This window comes from Histoplasma capsulatum, assembly GCF_000150115.1.
Source record: "Histoplasma capsulatum G186AR genomic scaffold supercont2.5, whole genome shotgun sequence".
Classification (NCBI taxonomy): Eukaryota; Fungi; Ascomycota; class Eurotiomycetes; order Onygenales; family Ajellomycetaceae; genus Histoplasma; species Histoplasma capsulatum.
The window spans coordinates 1,775,520-1,790,462 of NW_025544805.1; the positions used below are offsets into that span (position 1 = coordinate 1,775,520).

Below are 14,943 nucleotides of genomic sequence, written 5' to 3' on the forward strand. Positions count from 1 at the left end.
GACGTCTTTGGGATGAAGTACGATGAACCGCAAAGTTGCTGCCTAACAGTGGCCAATAAGAGAGCCGCAGATTGCAGCCAGCGCTAGATGATCACGTGGGAAATCTTTCCGGCCAAGCCAAGGCAGCACAATTATCAAGGCAAACGAGTTATATTTCCTCCGCAGCTGAACTCGCTGCGAATCGACTTATTTACGAAGACAGAAAAGAGTAATGTACATAGTATAGGAAAGGATAGGCATCAAATGGAACATATTTTTTGGTTATTGTAGAGAAAATCAATTAGTCTTCACCCGCTAGAAGAGGGAACACAGTCGTATCATGAAGTAATCATCCGCCGCGTTACACCAACGTCCTTGGCCCTCTTCTCTCCGAAGTTATGAAGTCGCTCTCCAATCAAATACACGTCATCACGAATACTCGCCCTCCATATGGCGATTTGGTTTCGAGCCAGGCGTAGAGCCCAAAGGAGAAGCACCCCCATTAACGTCGCAGGGAAACAGTAGCGGTATACTTCGGAGTGCACCATGGCCGGCGAATCGCGGAAGATCGTGGAATTTAGAACAGCTCCTATTGGCAAGGGCCCTAACACAGCAACACAGGCAACCAATGTAGCAGGAACAATAAATGCGCGGGTAGCCAGTTGAATGTCCGGATCCATCCAGCCGTTGCGTAGGACGGCGTTGAGGGCATTGGCTGGGCGAGAGCCGCGATACCATAATATAAGTCTGACGGCCATGCGCACGTATAGCACGCCGAGCGTCCAGTCTTGAACGAAGTGGATGACGTGGACTTCGCCACTGCCAATGTAGGTGTGCAGAGGAATCAGAATGTAGAGCTCGGTAATTAAGGCGAAAAGGGAAGGGAGGAATAGAGCATACGCCGCTCCAATATACAGAAGACTGAGGAGTTTCACAAGGATGTTGTATGTGTGTGGGAATGCTTGTCTCGGGGACGCAAGGTATGGTTGCAGACGTTGATTGAGCGCCGGTAGGCCGTGGCGACGACAGTACACGAGCGCATAGAAGGCTCCACCTACCACATATATGCCAGCAGAAAAGGCATAGATGTCGTTCACAGGAACATGGCTAGGGAAGAGTGAAGAAATCATCCGTCGCCCGATGGCCAGAGGCACTATGGTGCACCCAAGCCCAGTTACCGCAGCGAAAACCCATATCATGAAAATAAATGTCGCGATCCTGATCTTGAACGTTGGCGGGACATAGACGTGAGCGAACATACTGTTAGACTTCCCATGAAGGCCATCCTCGTGATCCTCGTTGCCATCAATACGCTCATTATTTTCGTCAACTTCCAAGAAAACAGACCTGCCCTTGGGAATTCGAACCTGATCCGATCCTGGGGCTCGCACAAACTTGCCATCTCGTAGAAAATATTTACTACTGCTTTCATCTTCCAGGGTATCCCGACTGCGGAAAATCCAGTCACGCCATGTTGGATATGCCCGTCGGCCTTCCTCGTCCTGACGCCGTTCTCCAAACAGGAAGTGCGTCAGCCTCAATTTGCGCGCACACTTATGAAACCACCAGTCGTACATTTTATGCAAGCCATCTGATGGGCGGATAGAACGAATCGCCAACGGCATTACAAAATTGTAGAAAAGTAGATCAACCGGGAATTCCAAAACGGGCTCATTGGACGACCAGTGTATCGGGAGTACTTCACGGAAAGTCAAGGATAAGCCCCAAACAACACCGCCGAGGCAAACGATAACAAGACCACCGTACACAAATGCGCTGAAAGCGATTTTACGCAACTGGGTAGTGATATTGCGCTCAAGAACATCGCGTACGGGGTGGAATGTAGGATCGTCGGGATCACGGATGAAATCTAACACATATTTTTGTTAGTCCAAAGTTGGTATTTCAGATATCCAGGGGATATACTCTGTACTCACATAGGACGCCATTCCGCATAATCTTTCGACACATGGACACGAAAAGGGCAAAATGGAACATGTAACAAGTCCCGATGAACCAATGGACGAATAGAGAGGTGAACGGCGAATCCAGCATGAATGCAGTTCGTGAAGCTAATGTTGCACCGCGGAAAAGTGGAAGAAGGGCAATGTCGAGCAGAATGCCACAATATAGTGGGAACACAATCATTTCGATACCAATGATGATGATCACCTTCATTACTCCACCAGCTTGTTGCAAAACATCAGCCACCGTCCCTTCTGCCCGATTCTCTTGACGTGGCCTGGAAAACAGAGAAGAAAATTGGAGATAAACCACCCCAAGAAGCGAGGCAAAGCAATACCCAACTATAATTGCTATGATTCGATCCTTAGTGTCCCATTGTGCCAACTCATGGTTCAATGACAATGAAACTTTTGGCTCGACTCCACCGACCTTTAAGCTGGGCCAATTTTCTTTCTCCAAAAAGAAGAGTGCAGACTTTCCAACGGTCACAACAGCGACAGCAGCTGCGTTCAATAATTTCATAGGTTCAAGAGGAAGTATGGATGTGATGAGTCGTTGCAAGGAATCCTGTTCGAGGAGAAGTAATGGGACGTCGTAGAGAATTGTCTTCCCAACGTTCATTACAAAGTTGAAAACCGTTGCGACTCGCCCTTGGTGGATCCTCAAGGCTTGGTGAGATAAAACGGAGAACATGGGCAAGTCCGATTCGTGGAATGTGAAGAATGCCCCGAGAACACCTTTAAGGCGCTGGCTGCTACCGTCGATCATAGATAGCGAAGCAGCTGTAATAGCATTACTTGCCGAAAATTTTGTGAGAAAAGGGATGAATCGTCCAAATGTGACGAGGATGTAACGGAGCAGAACGTTCGCCAAGTATACAACATATCCCAAGCTGCCGAGTAGTGTGTCGACGGTGATGTCAGCAACGAGAGACACAATTGCAATTGGCACGCCAATAAACAGCCGTATCGGATTCGTTAAAAGAACCAGTGCGATTTTACCCCATAGGTACGGCAGCCAAATCCCAACAGCAACTGTGAATGATACGAGCAACGCGCTGAACACCCCATTTTGTAGTAAGCCGACGATAGGACCCTGCATACCGATAAGTTCCAAGATACCTTCCAGATCATCAGCGTCGTCCACAGCATCAACATCGTCGGGGTCGACTGGAGCAAGTGGGCCATCAGCAAATCCAGGTTGGTCCATTGGGTCATGAAAATGACGATGTCCGTCTGGTGCAGCATCGAATGGAACCTCTTGCGCGGGTTGATCAATGACATGGCCGGCATCGTCCTCTTCTGCTTGGTCGTCACCTTCTCCTCGCTGAGGAAGGGGCACCCCACCCCAAAACCAATTCGAGGCCCGATCAAGCAGATTTTCATGAAGAGGATCTACTGCTTCTATAGGAGGTGGTTGCTGAGGTGGAGATATCAAAGGCTCAACTTCCGCAATTGGGAATGGATTATGCTCGTTGCTGTCAAGTTCTGAAGCGGGCGGTTCAGTGGTAGTTGAGGGGCTTGAAGAGTATTGAACCGCTTCTTGTTGTAGAGAGGAGTGATCTACTATATTATTCAAGGGAGCATGGGATGATAGGTCAACTGTATGAGTAGATCTGGATGGCCCGGCCTCTTCGGAATCAAAGGATGCAGGTAGAGTAAAGGGCTCGAGGCTTGGTAAGGTGGGTGAAAAGGATTCTGCAAGTATATTAGAATTTGTGGTTGGAATTCCAAACCTCACGGGAAATGGCCGCTCAGGTTCATCGTGGTTTTCGAACGGCTTCTCTTCAATGGATTTAGCACTCGCAGAAAACGACTGACGTAGGTCGTGATCACGATCGATCGGCGCATCAATCGAACCGTTGGGGGCTGAAGCAAGCCCTTCGTTGTTTTCCTGCACATCTCTTGCAGACACTTCGCCGAATTTGAATCCCTGTTCACCCACACGCTCTAATTTTTGCATTGCTGCAATTACCCAGGCCAGCTCTTCTTGACGTCCTTCTTCCTCGATTAATTTTAATATTTCTGTTGGATTTCTCCCACCACGCGTCCACAAGTCTTTGAACACATCAAGACCAGGCCACTGTGCATTGCCATGACTGTCAGAATTTGCCACTATTTCGTCATTGGCTTCGCGGGTCGTGGAGGGGTGCTCGGGAATATTGTCTTCTTCATGGACGTGGCTCGAATTGCTTTCAACCTCTGAAGACCAATGTTGGCTATGTGATTCAAAGTTGTCCGTGGTGCGATAAGGATGTTGGACCGATGATAGAGGCGTCTCGATCGGTTGAGGATGGCCCCAATCTGGAAATCCGGTGTCCCGGTGTCCAAGTATATCTTGATTTTCTTCTGGATGTACTTCTTGGTTTTCTTCTTGATTTAGTTCTTCGTTCGGTTCGTCATGGGCTGCCTCATTATGGGCATGCCCAACAGGATCTGGTCGTTGCTGGCCAGCAGGGTGATTCGCTACAGCATCGACAACAAGCTGAGCAACTGCTTCTCGATCTGCCTCAGCAAGATTGATCACAGGTTGTTGCTGCACCACCCATTCTCTAATCAAAAATACAAGAATAAAAGCAATAACAACAGAAAGGGTAATTATCTGTCCTTCGAAAGTATCTATTAAAATATTATTCAGGGTGGAGTACGGGGTCAAGTTGTTTAAAAAGGAAACGTCTGAAAGCCAGGATGGTTGGCGAAACCGTCGAATAGACGCGCTTGTTGTATTCGTCGAGTTTGAGCCTACGGCCTCGAATACGGGTGAAGTCGTTGTTGCCCAGGTGCCCCATAGAAGCTTCTTCATGATGGTGTATATCAAGGGCTCGCCAGCTGAAAAGTTGAGCATGGCGGAAAATGGTGAGATGAAGAGTGGAAGTGTAGGCGTATTCTGTTGCCCTAACCCCGTAGAGAGGTTGTTTGATGTGAGTGTGTTGGCAGGAGACGTTCCGCGGGCGGCAAGCTGATCGAGGGCCCGGCTTGCTGGAGGCACACGCGAGGCGTGGTAGAATTCAGGGTTTGGCCAACGCCCATCAGCTAACCAAAACAGACCTCGCCAGATAGCTCTCATGGACCATGGGAGCCACCCTAGCCATACGAAAGCAACCAGGACGAAGCGTAGCCATGTAAGTAATGACCGGCCACCCTGAAGAATGAGTTCTTTGAGGAAGACTGGCGCGGGTAGCTCCTGCGGCATATTTGGATCGTAAAGTTTTGTAAATCTGAAGGGCGTCTTGCAAAGCTCGCAGTACTTCTTTTGCGAATGGGATAGCCACTGCATCAGACAGTCTTGGTGGACGAATTTGATGCTCCCGCTACATTTGCACGGATAATAGAGCTGCTCCTCCTCGGTGCCTTCGCCGCGACATATTCGACAAGTGTCATATTCGTCCACGCTTCGTTTGTTGGACGCTGTGTTTGTGGCAAAGGCAGGGTCATTCATGATATCAGGCAAAGGACCAGCCCTCCCGTCCCGACCGGCAGCCATCCGGTTTATATCCATCGTCCTAGGCGTCAAGAAATTAGGAACGTTTGGGAAACAGAGGGGATGACCATGCTATCATAGATGCTGGGGTCCATATGCCCGCATTCCGAGATATCGAATGCTCGTGTTCGTGCAGTGGAGGGTTACGAAAAAGTATCTGGACGCTGTGGCGGTTAGTGCACTTCTCAAGAGATTCCGCGAAGGTTATAGGTTAAGGTTCTGGGGAATCGTTTATCCCTTTGAGGTTTTTGGTCGCGCGACGTCAAGGATAAGCTGCCTTTACTCAGCGAAGTCGATAGCGGAACAATATTTATCCGCAATATATATATTACATCTGGTACGGTTCTGTACGGCTCAAATACGTCACAACCAGGCATCAGCCAGCCAATACGCGCCAAGACACAGTATTGTGGCTGACAAAGCGACGTCAACCACATGTGATTGGCTGGCGCGAGACATCCAACCTCCGCAAGCTCGAAACAGGAATACACAGATGGTGAAACTGCTCTGCGGGAGAGAGAAGAGAACAACATATATATAACGCTGACCACTCTCTCGTCTCTCGCTGACGCATTACCATGCGTTTTTATTATCGTTTAGCTCCTCATACAGTTCTTCCCGACTCATTTACAGCTTCTTTTGCCGAAGCTAACTAGTCCACTGAGCTCCATGCCAAGGCTCCTCTTAGTCCTGCCATATTTCTAACCTCTTGTTTGCCTTGACGTGCGCTGGCTCCTCCTTGCGCTTCTCTTGCGAGGCTAGCTACTTGCCTATGATTTTTCCTTTTCACGTCTTTTCTTTGCGACGTACGCAGTAGATGAGCGCTAGATTACTCTGTCCCTACAGCGCGTCGAGGTAGCAAGAATAGAGCGGCGCGTCATCTCCCGCCACAGGAATGGAGACGGTGGCAGCGGGAGCAGGCGGCGGGAATATCAAGAAGGGTCAGGTCAATGGTCTTTCCTTTCGGAAACAAACGAAAGAAAGAAAAGATGATCGGAGACGACCTGCTAGCTTCGTGCGATGGTCACTTGCAGTTATCCTACGGTATGTTGTTTCGTGGATGCTGTGGATCTCTACAATACTGATTTTTTTTTCTTTTTTTCCAATACAGACTAGCCATATGGTATGCCCTAATTACGCCGTTATTCTACTGTCCATCAACCCTCCCAGAATTAGATGGCAATTATCCAAGCATTTGCTCGCCGTATTTGATTGCGCGGTCACACATAGAGCCTCATATATCGCCGTATTATGAAACTTACGGAGCTCCCTATGTCGACAACGTACGCCCTTATGCACGCACTTTCAACGAGCAGATATACATTCCTACTGCCGATTTCACAAAACGCAATTACCGCGCATATGGAGCGCCCCATATTGAGAAGTCCGCATCGTATATTCGGAACCAGTGGGAAGGCATCGTGACACCGCATATTCACTCACTACAAACCTCCTTGACTGGTGCATACCAGTCATCGATTGAGCCGCATTACGCACATATTGCTTCAGTAGTAACTCCCTATTACTGGACAGCAGTTGCCCGCCTTGATAACGTGCGTCAATCGTATATTGCTCCCTTTTATACGAAAACGAAACCAGTTATTGTCAAAACATGTTCCTCCACGTATGATATTGTGGTGAACACGATATATCCGTTCAGTAAAAGAGCATGGTCGTATCTGGTGACATTCGTCAATGAGACATTCCTACCTAGAATTGCTAGAGTCTATGGCGAGAATGTTGAGCCTCAGTTGCTTAGGATTGGCGAGAAGCTCGCAAGTTATCGTGAAGGCCGGAAGCTTGGTGCTGTTGGTGAAGAAACTGAAACGTAAGCCCTCGGCCTATACCACTTCCGTGTATCTCCCTTGGAGGATCCTCTCCGGTTGTCTCTAGAAACCTAAACTATAATTGCTCCCGTATTATTTAAGCTAATGCCTCAACAGTTTAACCGAAACATCCGGTTCAGCCACCACTGCTTCATCGCCTGCAACTACCGTGGCACCGAAGACTTCTGAATACAGTCACTCGACCACTTCTACTTCCACATCTGTGGTGCCCCCCGAGCAATCAGTGGATAAAGTGAGCTTTGCGCGTGAAGCCATAGCCACAGATTTGAAAACATGGCAACAAAAGTTCGCCATTGCGGCTGATAAAGGAGCCGAAGACCTCGATGAACAGGTCGCGAAGATTGTAGAGAGCTACGTGAACGACGTACAGGGGTCTGGCGAAGCACTCGTTTCCGAGTTAGAAACGGTGGGGCATCAAGAGCTCGAATCTCTAAGAAAGAAAATTATCGATATCATCCGTGATATGCCTGATAAATCTACCGTTGAAGATCGCGAAGCCGCTGAGCAACAGTTAATACAAGCTGTTAGGGCATCAGGTTTTGCTCTTCGGGAAGCTGCGCAGAAGCTCCGACAGTGGCTGGCGAACTTTGATAGGAGCCTTCATATGGAGGTAACCAGCGCTTCTGACGCCACAGTCGAAGTCCTTGACCAGATCCGTGACCTCAGCCTTCAGAATATTGGGATGAAATGGGCGTGGATGGACGGTGTGACATACAAAGATTGGGCGAAATATAATGCGCTAAAGAAGCAACTCCATAGCTGGCGGGAGGAAGTTAGAGCAGTTGGGATGCAGCATGGCGCTTACGAAGAAGCAAAGGCACTTGGAAATGATATTGTCAACAAGGGTATGGTGATTGCTGAAGCGACGGCCAAGGAGCTAGCTAGGCTCAAGGCGGTTGGGAAGTGGAAGATTGAAGCAGAGGATATCAGCGATGATTTTGAGACGAGGACGAGTGATGCAGCTGAAGCTCGTGCCAGCAAGAGAGCATCAATGGTTCCAGACAAACCCGAAATAATGCCAGATCCTGAATATCAATCCATGTTATCGCCTGAGGATGAGCTCAACGAGGGAGATTCTTTTGATAAAGATCACTCCATCGACACTGACACATATATCGGCGTCGTTGACGATACGCCGGAAGCTAATGACGAAGGAGACTCCGAAAACAGCGCGTATTTTGGAGACGAACACGATGCGCCACCATCTGAAATATTTTTCAATGATGTTCCAAAACATGAGCCTGAGCTTGAGCCTGTGGCCATCGTAGATGATGAGGATGCTAACAATGAGCCTAATGTTTCGGGTGGAGTTGACGCTGCATTCATAGAGCATGACAATCAAGCGTCTGCTGATACTCCTGAGCAGACTCTGGGTGATGTCCCAACCCCACCCCACCAGCAATCGTTTTCGTCGACCGTATCTCCGTCGGCGAGAGTACTCTCGGAGCAATCCTCTATTCCCATGCCACCCCCTGAAGCCAGTTCCCTTTACTCAGACTCGATTTCTCAGGCTAAGAATCTCTATGACAGTGCACATTCAGCTGCCAGCGCTCAGAATTCTGGAGCCCCAGACGAAGGAATTGTGTCGTCGATTGAATCTGCTTACTCGGGGTCTCTCCAACACGCGAGTGAAAACCTTGAATCTCGGCTCAAAGCAGCATCAGAATACGCAGGGATTCGCCTTAGCCCTACCCCAACCCTGACATTAAGCGATAACATCCTCGCTAGTGCTTCCGCAAAGCTGCAAAAAAACCTCGAGCGCGCATCTCTCAGCCTCGCAAGCGCAGTGGCAAGCGGCACTGACGAAACAGAGCTTCCCGGCCAGCAAATCATCCTCGATGCACGCCGCCGTTATTACGAAGCCGTTCGCCTTGCTCATGACGAATATTCCATTTTTATCGACTCCGCATCTAGTTCCGTGCCACCTACTAAAGAAACCACTATTACTAACACTCCGATCAGCAACAAGCCCAGCAAGCTAATTCTTGAGGAAGCCAATTCTGAATTCAGTGTCGTATCCTCGCTAGCATCTGCCAGTTTAGATGCGGTTCTGTACTCTATTTCCTCGGTAGGGACCGCCATCGAACCGGCCAAAGCGACTAGTATTATTGAGGACGCCTCTTCGAGATATCACGATGCACTCTCTGCTGCTACCGCATCACTTGAGTCGGTGTCGTCCACCGCGAGCAGAATCGTCAGCTCTCCGACGAATGCTGCTGCCCACGAAACAGGCAAGGACGAGCTATAGGTTGATTATTACCTAAATACGATCATCGACAAACCACGCGAAAAGAGAGAGAGAGAGAAAGAGAGAGAGAGAAGGGAAGTTAAAACACATTACCTCCTGTTTCTTCTTAACTTTCATATTTTTTTCAAACAACAGAAAAATCAAAACCACAAAACGGAAAATTCACGCCTTTGTAACCATATCCACATATGTATCCCATATACCCACCCCCTGTCGCTGGTTTGATATATTTCTCTCTCAACTCGCCATTTATCTTCCTTTTGCCTGTATGTTGTTGCTTTGATATCTGTACATTTTGGTTCGGCTATATATTCGTTACCAGTCGAGGTTCCCAACGAAATGACATGACTCTCTTTTTTCTTTTTTGGTTTGGACAACGTTTCATTAAGCAGCTTTTTTTTTCATTTTCTTCGTTAACCAATGCTGAGCAATGTCTACTTGTAAAATGGCACCATAAAGTTCCTCCTGGAAATGAAAACGCCAGCAATATACATGAGTATACAATAACACAGCGGCCGCGCTTTTGGTTTTGGACAATCTAAATAAAGAAAAGCGAAAAAAAGCACGCAAAATCCCCGACCCGTAGCCGTATATGTCTTAAGGACCAAACACCCGTCCAAAACGCCATCACCGATACCTAACCCTCTGCGCCCCTCCCCTCTTCTCCATCTTCTTCTGTCTCTTGCTCTCCGTGCCTTCGCCACCCGTAGCACCCTCCCCCAACCCCGCCATGCCCGCCATACCCCCTTTAAGGCCAGCAAATGTCGAATAGAGCAACCACGCTGAGTACAACGGTACAATCACCCACAACCACCACGCGCGGTCACCAAAGACACACACAGCCCCCATACACCCCCACGTCCAATACATTACATCCCAAAAATACTCTGTGAGACCAGGTGCGTCTAGGTCTTCGCCAGCAGAGCGAAGGGTGGATCCGCCGCCGGCCCCAGCACCAGGAGTTTTATAGCGCGGGCGACCCAGGCGCTCGAGGTAGAATTCTATGGCGAGGGTTGGGGTTGTGAAAATGAGGTAGAGGGTTAGGGAGCGGGGGCGGTTGAAGAGGAAGTGGAGGAGCAAGTAGATGAGGTGGAGGGATAGGGTTGTTAGGTGTGTGCGGTTGAGGAGGCTGGTGTTGCGGGTTGCGAGAGTTTTGGCGGCTTTCTGGGTGTGAGGGTTTACATTAGTACTAATTGGATTGGAAGAATTGGAGGGGGTAGGAGGTGTTACCTGTGCCATTTTATTGGTGGTACTGCCCGCGATCGGGCTATATAATATAGATTGTGTGTAGAGGTGTTGTGGAGGTGTTTTGTTTGTGAGGAGTGGAAAACTCCGGGGACAATTCAGAGTCCAGCAACTACGCCTATTATAGGTCCATGGATTTTGATTTAATCAGTAAAATAAACTAATTTGATACATGATTATGCCTATGGGGTAAACTCCACCAGCGTATGCAGGCTTTTATTGACATGGCAACGTGATACGGAGTCTATGGACTGGTACCTGGCAGCCCAGCCTTCCACCACCCAACCACAGGTACTCCTCCACCGCCCGCCACCGCCCAGCTGCCACCAGCCACAGGGTTTGTCCAGTGACCTCCAAAACATCCCAATCCATCGATCGATTAACTCCCGCGATCGCTGTCTATATCCCGTCTCAGCTAACCTCCGGCCCGCATCTCTCTGTGGACACTTTTGTTGCATCCTTATGGCCATCTTGGGATCCTCTTGACCCAACAGCAATATGCCAGCCTAGACCGCCGCCCATAGAAACTGGTACTGGATGTTGTTGTCCTGTTAAGCCTGACTTGGTGTTTGAAAACAGGAAAACCGCTCCTCCTCCTGCTCGCCTCCGCAACCCCCCTCGAAATCCCTAGGATCCAGTCTCGATTGAATTTGTGGGGAAAGATGCCCTTTGCCATCTCCACAGTGAACTGTCCTTCAACCTTTACATGAAAAAGCGCGTGGTGTCCTGTCTCGCAACTTCCCTGGTTTCCCGTTTGGGCAAACATACCAAAAATCTCCACCTCCACCTCCACCTCCAACACCTACACGCATAATACATACTCTCATCTACCTCAATAACTACGTACCCTCAGACTCCCCCTCCATACCTGCATGAATTACTCCCGGGAGAGAATACGCCATCCGCTACCTCTGCTCGTCCTGTCCTAGGAACCCACTTAACCTCGAAACGCATACATTACAAACAACAAAATAGTAATATAAAATCTTCACCCTATGCCATGGCGCCCTCTGCTCCCCACATCTCTAGCCAGTTGAGGCAATTGATATACTATCATCTCGATAATAACCTCATCCGCAACGCCCTCTTCCTCGCCGGCCGTCTCCATGCTTTTGAGCCCCGGTCTTCTGAGGCCTCCTTCCTCCTCGCCCTTTGCCACCTCCAGAGCGGCCAGCCAAAGGCTGCTTGGGAATACAGCAGGAATTCTGGGTCCAGAGGGACGCATTCTGGGTGTTCGTACGTCTATGCTCAAGCATGTCTGGACTTGGGCAAGTACATTGAAGGGATTACTGCATTGGAGCGGAGTAGGGGTCTGTGGGCTTCCAAGAATACCTGGAGTAAGTAACAGGTCCTTTTTTTTATTTGCCTCAGTTACAGATGCGTATATGCGAGGACTGCGCAATTGGGACTATGTGAGGAGTAGAGCTGACAACTTCCCAAATGTAGATAAACATAGCGAAACAAGACGACAGCATCTCCCTGATGCTGCAGCATGTCTTTGCCTACAAGGAAAGTTGTGGCACGCCCACCAGGATCTGCATAAGGCGGTCGATTGCTATGTTGAGGCTTTAAAACTAAACCCTTTCCTTTGGGATGCATTTCTCGGTCTCTGCCAAACAGGTAAACAATAAACAAAATAGCAAGAGCTCTTCAATGGTTTGGTGTGGGGACAACTGCTAACAGTATACCAAATGGAAAAGGTGCCAATGTACGGATCCCCAACATCTATAAGATATCTCCAGAAATGTTGGCAATGCTTCCGTCCTCGCCTGCGGGCGAAAGTCTTCCAGTTTTCGAGAAGGTTGCACAAACAAACGGCCCCTTGCAGGTTCAGCCAAATATTAACCATAACTTGGATCCGTTCGCTTCGTTTAATGCTCGTACTGATGCCGCGAATGGTTCCTCCGCGCTTTGGGAAAAACTAAATGGCAGCAATGTTGTTTCGATCAATGCCCCGGCTCCTGAAGGTCTGGAAACTCCCATTGCACAAAGCGATTCGGACGAATTTCGAGGCGGTGGTGGTGGTGTGGCTTCTGGTGAACAGACTTGGGATCCCCCTCTTGCACCTGCCAGGAAGAATAAAACCATACAGACCCTGAGTCTGGATTATGGTGCCGATCCCCCACCTAAAATGAAAGCGACAATCAAACCCCGAAGTAAGGCTAAGGTGGACTCAGAGGATCCGAACCCCGTTATTGTCTCTAGGGAAACTGCCCCGCCTGCATATGGGAGCGAACGGAAAAGGACAGTATCCGGTCAGGTTGCCCACCCAACAAGCTCACAACCCCCTGAGCCAGGAGCTCCACAGCGACGAAGTGTACGGCTGTTTAACCAAATCCGCCCAACCAGCAGCAAATTTTCAACAACTTCTGCGGCGTTCGGAGCGCGGGAAGGTCGGGAGATCAAAAAGGTGAAGTCTACAGGTGCGAAATCTCGGAGCGCTTCTGGGTCGACCTCGACGATGGGCCGAGTGGTGAGCGGTAATCGAAAGGCAGCTCCAGATGGAATGGACATCGACAGTAAAGAGAGTCGAGGAGTTCCCGTTTCTGCGGTTCCGAATGGTGTGGCCGGTGGACAATCGAAGAGCTCCGTGCTGGACAAATCCAAGGACATCGAAGCGCTTAACTGGGTCTTGGATCTTTTTTCAAAGCTTGCCGAAGGTCACGCAGCGCTTACGACATATAAGTGCCAAGAGGCAATACAAATATTCAACACACTCCCGCAAAGCCAGCGGGAAACACCTTGGGTTCTGTCACAGATTGGCCGAGCGAATTACGAGCAAGGTTTATATGCAGAAGCTGAAAAATATTTCATTCGTGTTAAAACTATCGCACCGTCGAGGTTGGAGGATATGGAAGTTTATTCTACAGTTTTATGGCATTTGAAAAATGAAGTAGAATTGGCATACCTGGCACACGAACTGATGGAGATAGACCGACTCTCGCCGCAAGCCTGGTGTGCCATAGGTAACTCCTTCTCTTTGCAATCTGACCATGACCAGGCGCTCAAGTGCTTCAAACGGGCAACGCAATTGGATCACACTTTTGCCTACGCCTTCACCTTGCAAGGCCATGAGCACGTCTCGAATGAAGAATATGATAAGGCGTTGGATGCATACAGACATGGAATCAGCGCTGACAGCAGACATTATAATGCATGGTACGGTATTGGCAAAGTATATGAGAAAATGGGTAAATATAAGTTTGCGGAACAGCACTATCGAACAGCGTCCAATATCAACCCGACCAACGCGGTGTTGGTGTGGTGTATTGGTCTGGTGCTGGAGAGGATGGGCAATCAAAAGGCGGCATTGCTTCAGTACGGGCGAGCCTGTACACTTGCGCCCCAGTCAGTTCTTGCTCGACTGCGCAAGGCGCGGGTTTTAATGAAGCTTAATGAGCTCAAACTTGCACATGTGGAACTCAAGATTCTGAAGGATCTTGCACCTGATGAACCGAATGTACATTACCTGCTGGGAAAGTTGTATAAAATGCTCCATGACAAGGCCAATGCGATCAAGCATTTCACGACGGCCTTGAATTTGGATCCAAAGGTATGTTTCTACTTCTCTTTTCTTCTAAGCCCCACTTGCCTAACTAGTCGGAGTATATGCTAACAAGGAATTTCGAAATATAGGCTGCTCAGTTTATCAAGGATGCGATGGAATCGTTGGAGAATCCCGAAGACGATGATGAAGATATGGGATGATGAAAGCGCAGTTTTGCTGCTGTGTATCTTGTTTCTTGAATTTCCCATTGTAGAGACCTCACTCTCATTCCATCCTATGGACCCGCACTCCAGCCTTGTTGCTCTTCCTCCTACCTCTTACCATTCTCCCCGCTCTACCATCACCTCACGTGTGTCTCCAATTACTGTCTTGTCATTTTAGCTGAACGAGAGTTCTAGATGTGGTTTTTGATTTGATGTGATTTGGGCTTTTTTACCCCCTGTTCTGGTTCTGGGCATTCGGTTTGGTGTTTGGATTTTTTTTTTCTTTCATTTTTTTTTTTTTTCAAAAACGGCACGACATGCACGAGCATGAAATGGAGCATGAGCATGAGAAACAGGCGTTTTTCTGGATATGCGATCTGTTTAGACAATTTCTTCTTCTTCTTCTTTTCGCGCCTCCTTTTTTTTCTTGTTTTATTTCGCCGTTTCTTACTTTCGCCACACTTCTTT

General features: G+C 48.7%; 4 protein-coding genes across 4 annotated transcripts; 2 read left to right on the forward strand and 2 right to left on the reverse strand.

The window, feature by feature from the left end:
* Positions 1-135: 135 nt before the first annotated feature.
* Positions 136-5,427, reverse strand: HCBG_04556 (RING finger domain-containing protein; the record flags this gene model as incomplete). The annotated part of the gene is made up of 2 exons (XM_045431605.1): positions 136-1,849; positions 1,917-5,427. The coding sequence occupies 2 exons, from the start codon at positions 5,425-5,427 to the stop codon at positions 318-320; spliced, it is 5,043 nt and encodes a 1,680-aa protein (XP_045288158.1).
* Positions 5,428-6,035: 608 nt separating this feature from the next.
* HCBG_04557 (uncharacterized protein) lies at positions 6,036-9,519 on the forward strand (the record flags this gene model as incomplete). Its single annotated transcript, XM_045431606.1, has 3 exons — positions 6,036-6,468; positions 6,536-7,252; positions 7,368-9,519. The coding sequence occupies 3 exons, from the start codon at positions 6,320-6,322 to the stop codon at positions 9,517-9,519; spliced, it is 3,018 nt and encodes a 1,005-aa protein (XP_045288159.1).
* A 510-nt stretch (positions 9,520-10,029) lies between these two features.
* HCBG_04558 (DUF788 domain-containing protein) lies at positions 10,030-10,795 on the reverse strand (the record flags this gene model as incomplete). The annotated part of the gene is made up of 2 exons (XM_045431607.1): positions 10,030-10,683; positions 10,750-10,795. The coding sequence occupies 2 exons, from the start codon at positions 10,756-10,758 to the stop codon at positions 10,147-10,149; spliced, it is 546 nt and encodes a 181-aa protein (XP_045288160.1).
* A 969-nt stretch (positions 10,796-11,764) lies between these two features.
* HCBG_04559 (nuclear protein bimA) lies at positions 11,765-14,472 on the forward strand (the record flags this gene model as incomplete). Its single annotated transcript, XM_045431608.1, has 4 exons — positions 11,765-12,101; positions 12,211-12,384; positions 12,465-14,317; positions 14,401-14,472. The coding sequence occupies 4 exons, from the start codon at positions 11,765-11,767 to the stop codon at positions 14,470-14,472; spliced, it is 2,436 nt and encodes an 811-aa protein (XP_045288161.1).
* Between the last annotated feature and the right edge of the window lie 471 nt (positions 14,473-14,943).